The sequence below is a fragment of the Leptinotarsa decemlineata genome, unplaced genomic scaffold, assembly GCF_025532065.1.
Source record: "Leptinotarsa decemlineata unplaced genomic scaffold, Ldec_3_MD MMD2_tig00078422_RagTag_RagTag, whole genome shotgun sequence".
NCBI classification, from domain to species: Eukaryota; Metazoa; Arthropoda; class Insecta; order Coleoptera; family Chrysomelidae; genus Leptinotarsa; species Leptinotarsa decemlineata.
In genome coordinates this window covers 18,214,245-18,233,840 of record NW_027412747.1, presented here as the reverse complement: position 1 = coordinate 18,233,840, position 19,596 = coordinate 18,214,245, and the positions used below count along the sequence as shown (strand labels likewise).

Sequence of the window (19,596 nt, the reverse complement as noted above, 5' to 3'; positions counted from 1 at the left end):
AAAACGTTCACATTCTTTCATTTTATGTTTTTTTCTATTATGTTATGAGGAAATGCTATTATTATTATCAATCTCAATGTTCCCTATTAAAATGACCTTAAAAATGCTTCTCTGGTCTATCTGCTACAGATACATGGAAAGTTGGACCTCAATGTCCAAAATTATCTTTGAAGAGGTTAATGAAACAAACGTATTCGTAATCACCATATAATATAATTTATAATGATTGAATAACAATTTTTAACGTTCATAATATTGCTTTAGAATTTATTGACTAGTCTACAAGGAAAAGCGGTTTGAATATCTTTGGAATACGAGAACACCAAATATTATGTCTATCGAATCTAATCACTGGAGTGATAATCTAGTTTCTAACTTGAAAAAGTTTTCAAACATTCGGCCGAATTTGTAAGGCCTTAAAAATATCAAAGGAACCATTTATAAAATGATCTGAAGGCAAGATTGTTATTGCAAACTTCTGTCCTATATAAAAATAAACCCTGAGATATGAAATCATTGAAACTGTGCTGAAGGTTCAAATTTGTTTCTACATATAACTTACGTTTGAAACTTTTCAATTGATCTCAATCACAAAAAGCTCTTCATACCGATAGAAACAATCGCACACTAAAATTGAATGAGTTAATAAATGTTGTGAATAAATTAATCACTATTTTTTCTGAAGGCTATGTCTCCACAAAAGTCAATTGTAATTTCGGAATTGAGTTCGAAGTTTACTTTTCTTGTCTGTAGAATAACTGATTTGCTTCATTTTTTCCATAAATTTCAATTAGCCACTATATTATCCCATGAAGATCTTCCAGGTTTCACAAAAATTATATACTGGGTGACACCCTCCTTTTTTCCTTTATTTGTCAAGCTATTTTTACAAAATTCGAAATACTGAATATGCTCATAAAGAAAACCTTTTATGAGTAATGGGAGAATTTTCTCAAATTTTGGTTTTTTCGAAAATGACATCAAAGTTTGATTTTTACAAAAAACATCCCGTATACTATTTGATTTTTAGAATCTAGATAATTTTCTGAATCCGTAAACCCTATAGAACACATGGTTCTCTCAGGTGGCCTGCAAGATCACCCGATCACCATTAGTTCGGACTTCCATTGTACAATATAATTCTACTATGATTCGAAATCTATAAAATTATACTGAATAGCTTAAATATTGTTGTAAATCATGCCCGAAAGAAAATAGTGCCGGCCGCCACTGGTAACCATAAACCAAACGTGACGTAGCTAAGAGCGCGCGAATGTACGATGATTTCCCGCCACTCTAGAAGCAGCGAGAATAATGCTACCGAACTTTGGTGAAATTTCTTCGGCATTCGATTACGATATTTGATGACGATATCGACACAGTCAAGTGGACGTTACAGTGCGGTTCGCGAAGTGATCTAGTAAGGCGATAGACATTCAAATAATAGGTGAAGTTTTAGTTGAAGTTTTTGTTGTATTTAAAGTAAAATAAAGTTAAGTTTGATTATTCAGTGTAGTCAATTATTGGTCAACCCACGGGGAAAAACGTAACCTTTGGTGTCGGAAGTGGAATAATTGACTGAAAATTTATTGTTTTATGGTGAAAACAAGGAGTGTCAATTACGATGAAATGGAAGAGTTTAAGAAAATGTTCGACGCTTTGCAAGCGACCCTGACGGAGAATGAAGAAGACAGGAAGATGAACGCAGAAGACAGAAAGATGAACGCAAAAGAGAGGATGAACGATTACGCCGAAACGGAGATCGTGAATTACTACTAGATATTCAGGAAAAACAAGAGGAATATCGTAAATTATTAGTAAATATTCAGAAGAAACAAAAGACAATAAGACGTATCATCATTTATTTGAAAATTTGAAATCTTCCCAAGTGAGTAAAGGGGAGGTACAGGAATTAATTCAGGAGGAATTTGAAAAAGTATTTCAGGAAACAAAGGAGGGATTGGAACAAATAGTCGATGAGAAGTTTGATGAGGTTGAAAGGAAATTTGAAGGGGAGCTTTAAGGAGTCGGAAGGAAATTTTATAAGGAGCTTGAAGGAGTTGAAAAAAAAATTGAAGAGGTTTTTCTGGAAAATTCGGAAGGGAAAAAGTCACGGAAACACAGATAGCCTCTCAAGAAGACCATGCCTGACATTCGGTATGCCAGGAGGACAAGGATACCCAGCTACCAGAAGAAGAACTTCCCACCAGACGTGATGAGTTAGCGGGCAGAGACTCCTTTATGGACAGCTCTGATAGGGAGATAAGCTCCCCTACCTCCCGCCGCTTCGGGTTCCGTGCCGCTTCGTGTTCTGTCTGACCCAGAGGGTAACAACCTGTAAGGGTCCCTTATCCAGGGATACGGACAGACAATTTGAGGAATCATCTGACTATGGTGTGGTACAATCGTTAACAGCCTCTGAGGGTGACATTACGTTCCTGACGAGGCAAGACATCATCGCAGCGCAGAAGGAGAATCCCGTCTTGAAAACTGTACCAGAATGGATTGCCAAAGGAGCGAGACCGGAATGGCAAGAGATTTCCAAGCACGGTCAGCAGGAAAAGGTTCCAAAAGGCTCCAATGGGCCCCGTAGGCATTCGAGATGACCTACTCACTCGGAAATAGGAAAACCTGGATGGAAAAACCCACAAATTCCAGATAATCCTTCTTAAGACGTGTATCCTCGAACAGCTTCACGATAATCACACTGCAGGGCATTTCAGAGTAAATAGAACTCTAGCGAGAGTGCGCGAGAGGTACTATTGGGTCAATTGCCGTCGAGACGTGGAAGAGTGGTATAAGCGCTGTGAGCTGTGCTCTTCGAGAAAGCGTCCGAAGACAAGGCAAAGAGGAAAGTTGAAGCAGTACCTCGGTGAGTGCCCTTTTCGAGAGAATCACAGTGGACATTTTGGGACCACTCCTTATGACCATATCCGGTAACAAGTACCTCATGGTTGTGATGGACTACTTTTCCAAATGGCCTGAAGTAGTAGCCTTACTCAACCAAGAGGCTATAACGGTGACAGAAGCCCTGTTGCAGAACGTAATTGCCAGACACGGATCAGGGCCGCAACTTCGAATCAGATTTATGGCGGGAAATGATGACTCTGTTGGGAATAAAGAAGACAAAAACAACTGCTCTTCACCCACAATCCGATGAAATGGTCGAGAGGCATAATCGCACCATCAATAACTACCTCTCGATGTTTGTCTCCTAAAACCAAAAAGACTGGGATAAATTGGTCCCTCTTTTTCTGTTGGCATACAGGAGCTCCAACATGATGCGACAGGTTATACACCATCCATGTTGTTAACTGGTAAGGAACTGAAGCTTCCGATAGATGTATTGTATGGCAGTCCTTTCGATGAATCTCGAAAGATACCTCTTTCAGAGTATTTGAATGACCTGAAGGAGAGGCTGGAAATTGTACACGAATTACAGCTTTCCAGCGACAGGATTTGACAAAAAGTCGCTGCAACTGAGCTTCAAGGAGGGCGATGCAGTGTGGCTCTACCAACCCCAACGTTGGAAAGGTTTGTGTCCCAAGTTGCGGAGACCATGGTAAGGACCTTACTTGGTAACCAAAAAGATAAACGATCCGGTGTACAGAATCCAATTGTCACCCAGAAGCAAGCCTAAAGTTGTCCACATAGAGAGGCTGAGCCTTCTTGTTCGGGGCAAACAACCTCAGCGAAGGGGGTAGTGTTGTAAATCATGCCCGAAAAAAATAACGCCGGCCGCCACTGGTAACCATAAACCAAACGTGACGTAGCTAAGAGCGCGCGAATGTACGATGATTCCCCGCCTCTCTGGAAGCAGCGGGAATAATGCTACCGAACTTTGATGAAAGTTCTTCGGCATTCAATTACGATATTTAAAGGCTAGCCATGAGAATATCGACACAGTCAAGTGGACGTTACAGTGCGGTTCGCGAAGTGATCTAGTAAGGCGATAGACATTCAAATAATTGGTGAAGTTTTAGTTGAAGTTTTTGTTGTATTTGAAATGAAATAAAGTTAAGTTTGATTATTCAGTGTAGTCAATTATTCGTCAACCCACGGGGAAAAACGTAACAATATCTATTATTTCAAGCAATAAAACGTGAAATTAAAATGAAATAGAAAGAATAAAACAATCAACATACAAAATGAAAATGATCACAGAGTAAAAAAAAAATGAAAAAGAATAAACTGAACCTTCTGAAACTCTGCAACTCTTTTCCATTGTTCCCCCGTGTCAAAAGATAACTTCTCAAATTATTTTGATGAAATGACCACGAAAGACAATCCTTGTGAAAGCACTGGCAGTTCCCAATAGGAGAACTTTCAACTTGAAAAATAGAGATCAATATTGAAATGCTACACTTTCAAAATTCACTGGATTAGGCTGTAAACATTCGAAACTAACTTATTTTAATTCCCTTACTTGTGGTCGACCCGTTGGCTACAAAAATAGCTCAGCTGCTCGTTGATATGGAGTTCCGGATAATCCTAAGAATGTAAATGAAAAATGACTAGAAATCTTTGTTTGAACTACAAAAACCTTAGGTATGAATTGTTGTACTCGAGTATTTGAATCTCCTCTCAGGATTATTTACTTTGCTGACTAGTTGACTGGTTGGAAGATATCGACGGGGGAAACAGCATGATTTCTGTCATCGGCGTACCCAAAATTTGCTCACAGACCGCGTTAGAGTCCAACATCAATAAGTTGATCTGGTCTTCGTTCAGCATATCGACACTGAAAATAAAATAATATTCATTAACGTCATCAAATCTACAAGTTATATTGGCTTAGTCACATTCTGTAAGATACATTACAAAAATATTTATGCAGCACAAATATACTAAATTAACACAGACACATTGGACAAATAACAAGAGACATGTTCAAGTCATTGGGCGGCAAGGTATTCTTCAATGGAATAAAAACAATGATTTAACAGGTACTCCTCAGTTTTGAGGCGAGTGCATCCTTCCAATAGTTCGACCGAGAGGTCATTTAATAATTTGATGGCTCTGTACTTGCCCCTTCTTTCAAATAGAGCCGTTTCTATGAGGTGGTATTCTCAGTTCACTGGATGAACGCACATTCATGTCCCTCAGTGTGTATCTATCCATGTTCCTTACAAAATGATAATAATAATAATAATAAGGTTTATTTGGATAAAATTCAACATTATATCTTATAAACTATGTAGAACAAATAAACAAGGAGAGAAACCGCAAAGCCATTGGCTGTCCGCGGTGAGGGTGGTTTATTAATAGTTATTTTATTCCTTAAGTATTTTAAATTAAAATTATGAAATACAATGTAGGTTGCAAATTTTTAACATAGATAAAATTGATGCAGTAAAATTTGTAAAACAAGATAAAATATAACAATAGTAAATATAAATCATTACAATACTAAAAGCATATTATAGATCATTAAATTGAAAGAGTACTATAGAATTAGTAATAATGTTTAGTTACCAAGTGCATGGATATGGTGAAGTTTACAGAATAAACCTACAGTAAACAAACATGAATCCCACAGAAACTCGAGGTTGTACATGGGAATCCGGTGAGTACACATGTATCATATCCATAAAATGCAATTTCCATGTCAGTTGGCAATTAAATAATTATTCCTTTTACATATGTATACCCTAATTGATGAATTTATTTGATAACACGAATTTAAATCTAATGTATATTTCTCATTTACAATTCAGGAAATCATGTACATTATTTCTCTGCAAACTGAATATATATTGTTTTCCTTTTTTTGATGACACTGATAGAATTCGTCATGATTATTTCTTTTTTCAAGTTTTCAGGAACATGGTTGAATACCCTTTGGCATAAGTAATAGTGATTTCTCTGGCCAAGATTCCTTTTAGTTGCTGTTGTTTTCGTAAACAAATTTGATTTTTGTCTAGTTTGGTAAGTGTGGTCTAATTTTTGTATTAAGTTATTTTTGTTTTTGTAGGTATGTAACATAATGTTGAAAAAGTGGAGTTGCCTCAAGTCATAAATCTTTGTTTCAGTAAATAGTCTTTCAGATGGGTAATTCCTCACTTTTTTATGGATAATTTTTAGGAAGTATTTTTATAAAATTATTAACTGTTTCAGGTGTACTTCTGAGGCACTTCCCCAAACCAGGATCCCATACTGCAGTCTCGACTCGATAAGGGCATAGTACAATATTCTCATATGGTTAGTATCTAATATATTTGAAAAATATTTGAATCTGTAGAGCATGCTCCTGAGAGTGTTTACAACATTCCGTACGTGCCTATCCCATCTAAGATGTTGATCAATCGTTATACCCAGGTATTTAATATCATAATTTGCATGTATATTTATGGACTCGTTTTTATATTTAATGGATAAACAGTTAAATTCTGGGTGTCGATTTTTATAGCAGGTGTAAGACATGTATTTCGTTTTTTCGTTTGATAAGTGATGTAATCTAGAAACGTGAAGGGAAGGAAACCCCCATGGTCCAAGTTTCAATAAAAGTTGCCTGATAGCCTGGTCCTATTGTATTCCACACAATGCATTTCTGCACCACGAAAGCTGTAGCAGCATGATGGGTTCCCCGCCAAAGATCAATCGATAGCTTAGAATTGACTGCACATGCGCAAAATAAATAATTCGCGTATCATTTATGTCAACTGAACCACTAATTGATGAATTGCTAAGCATATTTTGTTCATCGTTACCACAGAATTTGAAACATGCCTCTTAAAAGATAAATTTTTGTCAATCTCCACTTCTACAAACTTTGTAAATGGGTGAATCAAGCAGATTTTGATCGAAGTTTAACCAGAACATTGACTTCTGGTTCAATAGTTTCACCAATATTCAAACAAGGTAGGCTTTTATGGCTGGCGTCAATGTTTTGGTTGGTTTCCGGGTTTTGTTGTAGTCTTCCTCGGTTACAATCTCCAATCTCTTCAGTGGCTTGGTCGTAGTCCTCTTCTTGACATATCAGTTGATAGTTACGTCAAGAAGAGTACTTCGACCACGCTACTCAAGATGACTGCCGCAGATGACTGTCGACTGAAACATTCAGGCAAAGGTTTTTACCAGAACACCAGTCTAATATTTGATTTTCCAACTTTGTTGCATTAACTGCGAGATTCATAATATCCTTGGCTGCTGTCAAGCAAGACGCATAATTGTCAAATTGATAAACTGGTGGTAAGTATGAGCTTTGAGGAATGTCATTGACATATAACAGAGGATCCAAAAGTAAGATTCTTCAAGTTTACTATTGACTTTGAATTTCAAAAGTATTTGTGGAGTCCTTCCTATCAAAAAAGAATACCATTCTGCCACTAATCCATACAGTTCGACCTTTTTCAATAGAATATCATCGTCCAGTGAATCAAACGCCGTAGAGAGATCGACAAACGAAGTGTTGAGTAAAGTGATTGTATACGTTCTCTGTTAAAATAAGGTAAATTTTTATTTTTTTCGAAAAACATTCATTTATTCATCAATTTCCATATTGTCCCTTTCAAAGTAGCCCCTTAGGTATAATACACTTGTGCCAGCGTTTTTTCCAATCCTCAAAGCAGTTTTGATATGCACTTTTTAGTTTATCCTCGAGCTCTGTAAGCGATTCAATTTTGATCTCCTCAATCTTTACAAAACCCCTTCCTTTCATGAGTCTCTTCAATCTAAGAAACTGAAAAAAGGTCGCAGGGGGACGAATCTGGCTGATACGGTGGCTGAGGCATTATAACAGTGTATTGACTGTACACACAGCAACACTCTGTTCTTGAACCCTGTCACAGAAGATGAGATACTCTCAATAATAAACAAAATGAAGAACAAGAGAAGCACAGTTATTGATGAAGTACCCATACACATACTGAAAAGCTGTGCTCATGAGATTGTATGTATTCTGACCTTCCTGATCAATAAATCTTTTGAGGAAGGAGTTTTTCCAGATGAACTGAAGATAGCGATAGTGAAACCACTTCACAAAAAAGGGGATAAGTCGGACATTTCCAACTTCAGGCCAATCAGTCTTTTAACATGTATATCAAAAATTTTTGAAATAGCAATGGTGAATCGATTAGTCAAATTTTTTACAAACTTCAAAATGTTTTCTAATAATCAGCATGGCTATCTGAAAAATAAGTCAATTGAAACTGCTTTGATGTATCTCAGCAATGAAGTCCTAGAAGCAATGGTCAAAGGAGATCTATCATGTGGAGTTTTCATGGATTTATCTAAAGCCTTCGATTGCATAGATCATGACATTTCATTATGGAAACTCTATAAATATGGAACTCGTGGAAAATCGTATGACTGGTTCAATTCATACTTGAAAAATAGAAAGCAAATAGTAGAACTCAATTTAAAAGACAAAACGGCAAGATCTCATGCTTTAGATATGTCTATGGGTGTCCCACAGGGTAGTATTCTCGGTCCAATATTATTTATTATATTTATCAACGATATTAATGAGGTTATAGCAGATATAAACACTGCTCACATTATCAATTATGCTGATGATACCAATCTTCTATTAACAGGTGCGAACTTACCTGATATTATAAAAAAAGGTAGCAAAATAATAGAACAATTCAAAGATTATTTTTTAGAGAATAAGTTAGTTCTGAACGATGGAAAAACAAATTGTATCATGTTCAAAGTCAATAACAGTATAGAAACTCCACAAAACATAATTATGCACAATCAAAAAATCATTTGTAATACTTCAGTGAAGTTTCTAGGCATATACATTAATGACAATTTAAGTTGGAGTATTCAGATAGACAACCTTTGCAATAAACTATCCTCGGTAACATACGCCATGAGAGTTCTAAAAAAAAATGTTGATCTTGAAGCACTAGTTACAGTATATTATGCGAATTTTTACTCCGCTATGAGACAAGGAATAATCATCTGGGGCTCATGTCATGGGTTTAATAGAGTTTTCCTATGTCAAAAAAAAATTATCAGAATAATCTTTAATATAAATACAAGAGATTCCTGCAGAGGAGCCTTTAAGATCAACAAACTATATACTTACTGTGTCAGCAATCTATATATATGAATCAATAAAATTTATTATCAATCATCCAGGCCATTTTGACATACATCGCAAAACGCATATTTACGAGACAAGACAAAAAAAAGACTTCTCATATCCCATCCATGCAAAATCCCTATATGAACGTAGCACTATCTATGCTGGAATGAAATTTTATAATAATCTTCCGAAAAACATAAAAGATATTGTCGTTGCTAACAGATTTCTGAAATCTGTAAGAAAATTCTTATGTAATCTAGAGCCCTACAATACTGATGAATATTTTTTGGCCTGTGGAAATTTATGAAACAAATTCCATTCAAAATTGCGCTATGTATTTATAGAAATTATCTCTACTTTCAGTAATCATGCGCAATATGACGCACATTTTAATATGTTTGTAATTGTGTTTGAAACTTGAAGCTATTCATTTTGAATGCTTCATTTTTAGATTTATATATACACATATTTGATATTTTTACAATTTTTCTGTTGACGTATTTCTCAGACAAAAATATTCTGCCACTCCTGTGAATGATTATAAAATACTCTGTTGAAATAAATGTATCTATCTATCTATCTATCTATCTAACATGTGACAAGAACTCTTGATGCACTAAGCCACAGTAATTGAAGAATACATTGAGCAAAACCTTGACATTTGATCGGACTTAATGTCCTTTTTTTTGGTCTTGGCTCTCCTGAGCTATTCCATTGGGATGATTGGACTTTGGTTTCGATGTCATAACCATATACCCATGATTCATCAGCGGTTTCAACCCTTTTAAGCAAATCTGGATCGCCGTTGACGTCATTCACCAATTTTCGAACTACCTTCGCTGTATTGTACTTTATTTGTCAATATTACACAACATAGTGTTCTGACAAGTCATTGACTACAACTAATCCTAAATCTAAATAGGATATTTGAATTCAGAGATGTCATAATCTGTTTTTAAAATCTGTTTTTTCGTTAACCAGCTGTCGTCCCCATACGAACGACAACTCTCAGAAGTTGAGAACTTGTGCGAGCTAAGGACTAACGAGGTCTTACCTTTCAACGTGTGATTCCTAACACGGTTGCAGAATCATCCCAGCTTCAACCGGATAAATTCTCTCGAGAAAAATATCTGGTCGAGGCGGGAATCGAACCCACGGTCTTCCGATCGTGAGTCGGGCGCACTACCACCGCAGCCAATTCCACAACGCATAGTAGGCAGAGCATTGTGAGTTTTCAGTTTTGCTTTGAACATGGTTATTGGAGCTTCTTTGAGGTAGAGAGTTAAATAATCTAAGACCAATAAGTTTTTTTTAGCAGAGGTTGATCTATTATTGGGAATAGCGATATGGGATCTTATTCTAGTCGGATAATTGTGTGTAAATCCATTAAATGTGTACGAGGTATGAGCTAAGCAATATGCTGACATCCTCCTGGTTCTCAAGTTATCTATGTGATTTTTCACAGTTTGTGAAAATTAAAGGATTTGTCTCTCACGAGATATCTGTTACCTCAGGAGTACCTCAAGGGAGTCTCTTGGGACCTTTTCTCTTCAATATCTTTGTAAATGATATCAAAGAAAAAATTACTCACTGTGAAATACTGATGTTTGCAGATAATCTAAAAATGTTTAGAGCAATAGATTCGTTGCAGGATTGTGCGAAATTCAAATGGAGCCTACATTTTTTTCTGATTGGTGTAAGATGAATTATATGGATTACAATGTGACAAAATGTAAAAATATTTCCTTTTCAAAGTCATTAAACCTTTATAGTATTGCATGGAAGATGTTGGAACGTGTACAATCTATACGAGATCTGGGTGTTATGATGGATGACAAGATGGACTTTCATTTACAGTATGAACACATATCTAACAAAGCGATGAAAATGTTAGGATTAATATGCAGATCAACTGAAGATGTTATCAACATTTTTTCTATCAAAATACTGTACTTTGCATTGGTTAGATCAGTGATTGAGTATTGCACTTGTATCTAGTCTCCAACGTACTTTAACCACAGTTATGATATTGAGAAAGTTATGAATGAATTTCTTAGATATGTTGCCTACAAAATGAACATGTCATTCGCTCTACTATTGGATTGCTCAGACTCAGTACAAGACAGGCACTTGCGAACATAATATTCCTACATAAATTGTTGAACAACGAAATTAATTGCACAACTCTTCTCTGTCAAGTCCCGACAGAGAAGGACACGTAACAATCGAACTTTCAGTCTCGACTTTCATAGGTGTAATTATAGGAAACATTCTCCTTTGTCCAGAATTCTATCAAATATCATAAGACTTTTTCAATCACAATTTTATTTTAATTTTCTCCATGTAGGTTGATTTATTAGATATACCTATAGATACTAGAATAGTTAACTTCTTAAGGTTAATATATTGTATAAAAATTGGGGGTTACCCGTTGAATAAATAAAGAAATAAACTTCTCTAATAATGATAATAATTTTCTTCACTTTCTCAACATTTTTAACGGTTGTTGATGTGCTGGAGCGTCTTCATTCCCATCTTCTCGACCTTCTGTGAAAAGCGTGTATCACTTGTAACCATTTTTCTGGTACAGAGTACAATCATCGTATGCCACTGTCAATATTTCAAATGTTTTTGAGCATTTAATTTAATTTTTCACACAAAATTTTGTGCAAATCTTGAAATTTGTCAGTAGTGAAGGAAGTAAATGCATCTGTTTTTTTTGGACCGCCCCCTTTATTTCCTAGATACTCTACTAGAAATTGATGCAACTACAAAATCACATGCAAAAAGAAACAAACCTGGATACACTCTCTGTGTCAGAATTATCATCTTCGATATTTAGATATGTCATGGTTTTCTCAAGTGGACTGGGGATTTTTCTGGAACTCCCATTTTTAGATCTGTCCTCAGTCAATCCAACTTTTGGTTCACTATTTCTTCTCTCTCCGAGTGAACTGATGTTGAGCATCATCATTCCATGCGAAAATATTTCTTTGACTTTTTCTCCTGTTGGTCCTAATATGTTGTCCAAGCTTTGTCTTCGGCCTGAAGTAGCATGACGTTAATGAAAATCAGGTGATTTATATCAGTAGTATTGTTGGGGGTGGCGGTAGCAGAACAGTTTTTTATTTCATGTAATAATGAAAGAATGATAAACAATTCACTACTTTAATTTAATAAAATTACATTTCCAATACTACACATCAATAAATATAATTTAGAAAACTAAAAAACCCGCTTTCAAAGATCATCGAAAAAACAATAATACTACTATTTTTTGTTCGGTATTGTTTTAAGCTTATTGAAAAAAATATTTTCAACTTTTTAGTTTGATGTTCTTTGAAGCATGTTTTTTAGTTTTTTAAATTATATTTAAATTTAATTTTTTAGTTTAGTATGCTATAAAAGCGTATTTTTTAGTCTTTCTAATCTATATTTATTGATGTGTAGTATTGGAAATGGCGTGTGCCAAAAAACGGTTGAGAAACAACATCAAACATGATCAATGGCCACCTTGTTTTTTTATCACTTTTCAAAAAATGTTATTCTTCAAACAAGCGAGTAGAAAAGATATTGAGTAAAAACGTTGCCATTTTTTGGTTGCGCTTTTGCGCAACCGGCACTGGTCACTGGTCAACACGAATTGGGCGTCGAAGTTCTGCGTCACCCACCATACGTAGGGAAAAACAACATTTCAGAATGTAAAATTAAAGGAAAACCTGAAGTAATCACAGTTGAATACAATAAATATTTATTGAACATTATACCCCAAATGATGAAAGATATTCCTGATGTTCCATCTTTCAATAATATTACAGAAAATGATAAGTCGCTATACTTAAAAAAAGTTACACCAAATCATATCATAGAATTAGGACATAAAATAAAAAATAAAGTAGTGGAGATGATGAAATACCTACTTCACTAATGAAAGAGAATATGGTTTACATAAAAGAAGTTCTAGCTTATATCATAAACAAGTCTTTGAAATTTGGGATATTTCCTAAATAACTGAAGCTGTCTTTGGAGAAACCTATTTACAACAAGGGTGATGTGGAAGTGATGGAAAATTACAGACCCATAAGTATACCACCAAGTTTTGCGAAAATATTTGAATTGGCATATTGTACACCATTAATGGACTCCTTCAATGAATGCAACATGTTTAGTAAAAATGAACATGGGTATATCCAAGGAAGGTCAATAATGTCGGCCATTTTTCAGTTCACTCAAAATATATTATATTTCATGGAGAAAAAGTCACTAGCCTTGGGAATGTTTTTGGACCTTTCCAAGGCTTATGATTGTTTAGATAGAAACCTGTTGATGGTTAAACTAGAGAGATATGGTGTTAGAGGGAATGCTCTGAAATGGACTAAATCTTTACTCACTGAACGAACTCGAAGAATGTGCATTAAGAATCAAGGAAAAATGTATAAATCTGAAATATCATCATCAAATATCGGAATACCACAGGGTAGTATTATCGGTCCAATATTTTTCATAATTTTCATGAATGATCTATGTGCAACCAGTACTGAAGATCTGTTTATTACAAATTATGCTGAATATTACTGGAGTTTTTTCCCAACACCAAATCGTTATTTTTATACCTCGACATGTGTTTCGATCACCAAGTGATCATCTTCAAGAAGAAGATAAAACTGTTTTATTTCAATAACTTTTGTGATAACAGTGGCTGGAAAAATCAACCCAAAAGCACCTGTTTTTAGGCCCAACATGCTTCTGTGCTTCTTGTTCAAGGTCATTATCTTAACACCAAACAAACAACAAAACATATATATAAATATCATAAAATCGAAATTAACTTTTCGCTCAAAGTTATCTATTTCTCTCTTTCTCTCTCTCATCTCCCTCTTCTCTCTTTTCCTTTCTTTATTTCTGTCACACCCATTGAAATAATGAGTACCTAATAAAAAACTGTTACTACTTACTGCCATTTACTGGAAGTTCATCATTTTTGGCAGAAGACCTGCTGATCCAATTTGATATACTCGTGTCTAATTTCATTTTATTTTTAATTGCAGAAAACTCGTTTTCGCTCTTTGGGATAGGCATCGTATTTTGTTTCACCAGCTTCGGATATGTGATTTCCGTTTCTAATTTTCTGTATGGAAAGTCTTCCTCAGGACTGGAATTGTCCAAATTAATTTCGGTCCATTCACTGGACTGACTCTGGGTCACACTGGGAATTTCTAGCTTCCCACTGAAATATGAATTTGGAATTATTTGAAAAAATATTAAATGCAAGGCACAGTTACATGTGATTCAGAAAATAGTTGAATCTTTAGTGGAGGACATATGAAATAGTGTCAGAAAGGTTGGTTAACAATAGTATGTGGACTGAATATTACTGGAGTTTTTTTCTCCCAACACCAAACCGTTATCTCAACACCTCGACACGTGTTTCGATCACCATGTGATCATCTTCAAGAGGAAGATCAAACTGATCTTGTTTGATCTTCCTCTTGAAGATGATCACTTGGTGATCGAAACACGTGTTGGGGTTTTGTAAACTGTCAAGTGGAAATCTCACAATAACCTGTTTTTTTTATTACCTTATAATGGATTTTCTTCAATTATTGGTCAGTCCTATCATAAACTTACCTATTCGATAGAGGCGATATAGGAGAAGAGTTACTAGCATTGCTACTGTGAATTGGATTGAGGTAACCTTCAACGTCTTCAAGCTTAGATGTGATAGGACTCGAAAGCTCTCCGAGCTTTTGCGGAAGACTTTTGTACTCTTCGATCAGTTCTTGTGCGTCGTCAAGCATCGACACGTTCGAGTCGAGACTTCTTTGTTTACCGCTCGACAAGCTACCTACAAGAGAGGAAGCCTTCTTTCTGTTCAGATGGATTTCATCCGATATCTGTTCGAGGTTTCTCAATGCATCTGCGTAGGTTAACTTTGCAGATGACACCTGCGACTCCAAGCTTTGAACTCTTGACTTCTGCTGCTCGAGAAGCTGATTGTAATGGGCTTTCAATTCATAGTAAGGCCTGGGAATATTAATATTCGATTTACTCAATTTTCAATAACAATTTTCCATAACACAAACAAATGCAAATTGAATTTTTCAATTCAAACATGAAATATTGTATATTGCCATTTAATTGATACAAAAAAAATACTTACAGAAACATCAACTCATGCTGTGATAAAAGGCTACTCATTTTCAAAAGGGACCGTCGAATTGATAAACTAAAGAAAAATAAAATTCAAATAAAAAGTGTGTACAATTCATGCAAAATAAAAGGTTATAAATGAGTAGAAAGGTATAAAATATGTTCTGTACCAAACGAATTCAAATATAGGCAGCTTGTCATATCTCTAAAAAAAAAAGTTAATAATAGAAATGTATATTTTATTGAAACCAGTATTCTGATCATATAATTTTTTTAATAGATTAAGTACCGATTGATAAATCTCAATGTGAACAAATTATTTGTCCTCAAATTGTGACTTGAGGCTCTTGCCCAAAATTGTATATTGGCCAAACAGGGAGAACTTTTTCCCAAAGAATTAAAAAGCATAGAAGCAGCTTATTATATCTAATTGTAAAATTAGATATAATAAGCATTGAATATGTAGAATTTAGTTAGTAAAGGCACACCCGAAAAAGCCATTGTATGGCGAAACACGGGGTGGTTTTTTGTGAAACCGTTCAGTGAAAATCTCATAATAAAGTGTTTTTTGAATACGTTAGTTTTCATCAAATATCGGTCAGTTCTATCATATATCAAATTGTGACCTTGAAAGTTCCCGACTCCGCCCCGGATCCGCACGGGTGCAATGCAGATACTGAATATACATATAAACACGTGTGATCGCTGCTAAAGTGCTATATGCCATAGGACGAAGCGCGGCCTTCGACGCGCTATTTATAGGAATGCGCCGCAAGCCGGTACCGCCGCAACCGCCATTTTGCGGTGGTACAGACAGCGGGAAGCGACTTTGTTTTATACTATGTAGTGGTGAGTATATAACAAGTCACATTTGTTGAAATTGTTGCAAATCTCATAATTTTATTCCAATTGGTAATAGTGTAAGTCAGATGTGACTAGTCTCAATAATTAGGATTAAAATTATGCTGTACGAATTGACCTGTCTTGAAAATTTTTGGGACAACAAAGTATAAAATAGAAACAAAAACTGAGACAAGGACTAGGATATCTAAATCGGACCTAAGAGTGCTTAAATTTAGTTGAATGTGAAATACGAAACTGTTACGAAATTAGTATAAAATAGTATGTTTGATGTATTAAAATTACATTCAGAAAATTGAAAAATAGATCCCAAACACAATGCATCTGTGAATCACGGATAGCCATGTTTTGACTTGCTAAAGGTCTTGCCTTAGGTGCCTTTCAAGGACAATCAAGTCCAGCAGTGCATTTGTGGTTCAGCCTAATACAACTGAAAGACAGAGGACGAATTTCGTCAGTGGTCGAGGTTGAAGCTTTGCTTTACAACTGACCGTCTAATGGGAACCTCATTTCTTAGATATTCGAGGTTGGACTTCTCTTTCCATCCGATAGATGGCGTCATAGTAAGGGGAGATGTCATTGCCTTTACTTACCCAGGCTTGTTTTTCAAGGACAGTTGAGTCCAGCAATGCATTTCTGGTTTGGTCTAGCACCACTGATAACACCTATGGAGAGTTAAAACAGCGTTGTCTGGTGTTGAATAACAAATATGTTATTTGGGCTCTTGTTTTCAGTTGGTTGCTTTGCAGTGGAAGCTGCAGTGGGAGACCAATCTCGTTGGTGGTTGATTTATCTTTGATATTCAAAGATTGAGTTCTCTGTCAATCCGATAGATCGCTTCTTCATAAGGGGAAATGTCATCGTTTCTACTTGATCACTAAGATCTTTAATTTATGAACCATTATGTAAAAATATTTCACACTTTGATTCATTTCCAAATGTATATATTCAAAGTTTGTCAATAAGTTTCACTTGTTATGCGTTTTGCACTTCTCTGAATGGAATGCTGAGATTTATTGGACTTTTTTATCAAGAGTGCTACAGATCGAGTATTTTTTGACACATTACTCATTAGGGAGGGGATTCAACTGATCGCATAAGGTGTTTTTACGCACCTTGAATTTCATCTAGACTGTGCAGATTATACTTTAAAAAAAATGTAATTGAATAAAGCTTTTGGTGAGTTAAAGAACACAACATGTTTACAAAATTATATCAAATTCCCTCAGTTGATATAAAATAATTACCTGCTTTTAGATATTGCTCTCTTCAACTCCTTTTGTAAACTTTGTACTTTAGCATTGGCGGCCTCGTGTTTAACACAAGCAATTCTGTGTTCAGTTTCCGCTAATCCACGATCCCTTTCAGCATCGTTGACTCTTTGGGTTGCGTGGTTCAACATTTCCTGCCATGCTGGATCTGAGAAAATATTCAATGAATGAATAAAATAAAATGTTCTCAAGTAACACTTCTTTTTGCGAAATCACGACCAGTGTCTCACTATATATCTTTTTATATTACAGACTATTAAACATTCCACTTCTAAACAATTTTCTTTCCTTAAAGAAATTGCTATCAATAACGGTTATGAGGTGGATATCATCGACTCCCTTCTTTCTAAAAAACTATAAAAACAGGCAATGAACCTAGTCTATCCTTATAACTTGAAAACTTTAGGCATCACAAGACTTTGATCTTCATTGGTAACCCACAAATAAATCTCACTCGTATTTAGAAAAAGAAAAATTTGGTCATAGCTCACATAATAAACAGGAGTATATAAGTTGACATGTAGTTGCTATCCATAAATGTATGGTTAAACAGGAAGAACTCTCTCCAAAAGAAGAAACGAATATAGAAGTGAATTTTGGAAAGAGAAGGCAATTCAGTATTTCCAAATCATATTTTGTATGTTGAGTGATTTTAATCAATACATAAAAAAAATTAGAACATTTGTTCAATAACCAAAGAAAATTGAATAATTACCCTTTGTTCATTTCATTTTGTAATGATGAAATCAGTAATTAGTTGAAGATTTTACCTAATATTGCTATGAAAACCAACATAATTTTTATTACATGTCCAACTTAATGTTTGTTCCAAGAATGGTAAAAACTTGGTCATTGGGTAGGTAGTAACAGTCAGTTATATATATGAAGAAATAAGTAGAAGTTAGTTTGGTGTGAACAAGTCTGAAGAAGTTATTGAATAGTGAAACAAGTGTTGCACAATATACTTAATGGGAAATTTCCAAAAATTTTATGATTGAAGAAGAGGAAACAAAAAAATTCCTGAAAACATTTGTAGAAATATCTTGAGGGTTCCAGTTTTTGTTCAGATAGTCAAAATCAAAAATAACGGTTTGCCAATTCTGGGTTAATTGATCTGCTTGTTCTAATCAATTTCACTGACATTGATTCTGATATTGATATCAACCATAGAAAATATATAACAGACATTATGTTTCTACACTTTTATTTCTTTATAATTTTTTTTACTGGAGTACCACAATTTATGCCACTAGAATTTCATAACTGCATCATTTCTCATTCAGATATACTTTTCAGTTTCATTTTGCTACTGTGAACCACCTGCAGAAAAAATCTTATTATATAGTAATAGACCTAACTACCTACTAAAATTTATGTTTCAAGTATGGGTCAGTATAGATGTACTTGCTTTGCACCCTGACGTGTTTGAAATCTCTAGCGAAAATGTCAATTCAGTATATGTCTGAAAATATGGAAACTAACCGAGTGTTCTTCCGCCCAAACCCTGTTCAGCCAGATACACCATTTCTCTAGCTGCACTGTGCGCACTATTAGCTCTTTCGAACTTCATGGCTGCACTCTGGGACTGCTTGAATATTTCATTGGAATAAAACCTGGCTTCGTAATAAGGCCTAGCTCTTTCGACACACATTCCCAGTTTGAGACGAATCGCATCAACTTTTACTGTACTGTCACAAAGCAGCTGCCTAAAAGCAGTTCGGCATTCGTCCAACTCTACTTCGAGTTTATTTATTTCGTCTGTAGCATTGTTCAACCTCTCTAATTCTACGTGTACCCTGGGATCCACTGTATCTGTGAATTCTGATCCATTTTCGCACATTATAGGTGTATGTGAGAAACGTTTATACTAGGTATTTCGATATTAATTAGCTTCTCTAGATGTCATAATTCAAGTATGAAATTTATTTCCATTTATAAATAAAAATAAAACCTTTTAAAAATTCAACAATGACATTGATCTGAAGGGTTATGTATGTTCGATGTTGCCACTTTTCAGTTTGTATTGATGGGTGCGTTCAATGCTCTCGGCTCGTCAAAACTTGACAGTAGTCGAGTATTTCAAACTTCCAATAATATGAAATCAATAAACCACCAGATGACAAATATTGTACGCAAATATATTGTTTTCGGGAAGGTCAATATTTTTATCTGTTTTTTGGTATTCAACCTTCCACAATTTGAAGAAATAAACAATCCTAAATTATTAGACAATTTTTTGAAGAGTAATGAAGAGCAAGCTGAAATACTCACTTCGGA

At 35.1% G+C, this 19,596-nt stretch overlaps 1 protein-coding gene across 2 annotated transcripts; it reads right to left on the bottom strand.

Moving 5' to 3' along the window:
* Positions 1 to 193: 193 nt before the first annotated feature.
* On the bottom strand, positions 194 to 19,323 carry LOC111508408 (uncharacterized). 2 transcript variants are annotated; one of them, XM_074186464.1, is made up of 8 exons: positions 18,802 to 19,323; positions 17,296 to 17,467; positions 15,198 to 15,263; positions 14,666 to 15,061; positions 13,993 to 14,264; positions 11,836 to 12,082; positions 4,544 to 4,741; positions 194 to 4,491 (listed from the first exon to the last, which is right to left on the bottom strand). In XM_074186464.1, exons 1-7 carry the CDS (start codon positions 19,157 to 19,159, stop codon positions 4,591 to 4,593), a joined length of 1,662 nt encoding a protein of 553 aa, XP_074042565.1. In that variant the 5' UTR covers positions 19,160 to 19,323; the 3' UTR covers positions 194 to 4,491; positions 4,544 to 4,590. The 2 variants fall into 2 exon arrangements, with proteins under 2 accessions (XP_074042565.1, XP_074042564.1); XM_074186463.1 differs by having other exon boundaries at positions 194 to 4,741.
* Positions 19,324 to 19,596: the final 273 nt, after the last annotated feature.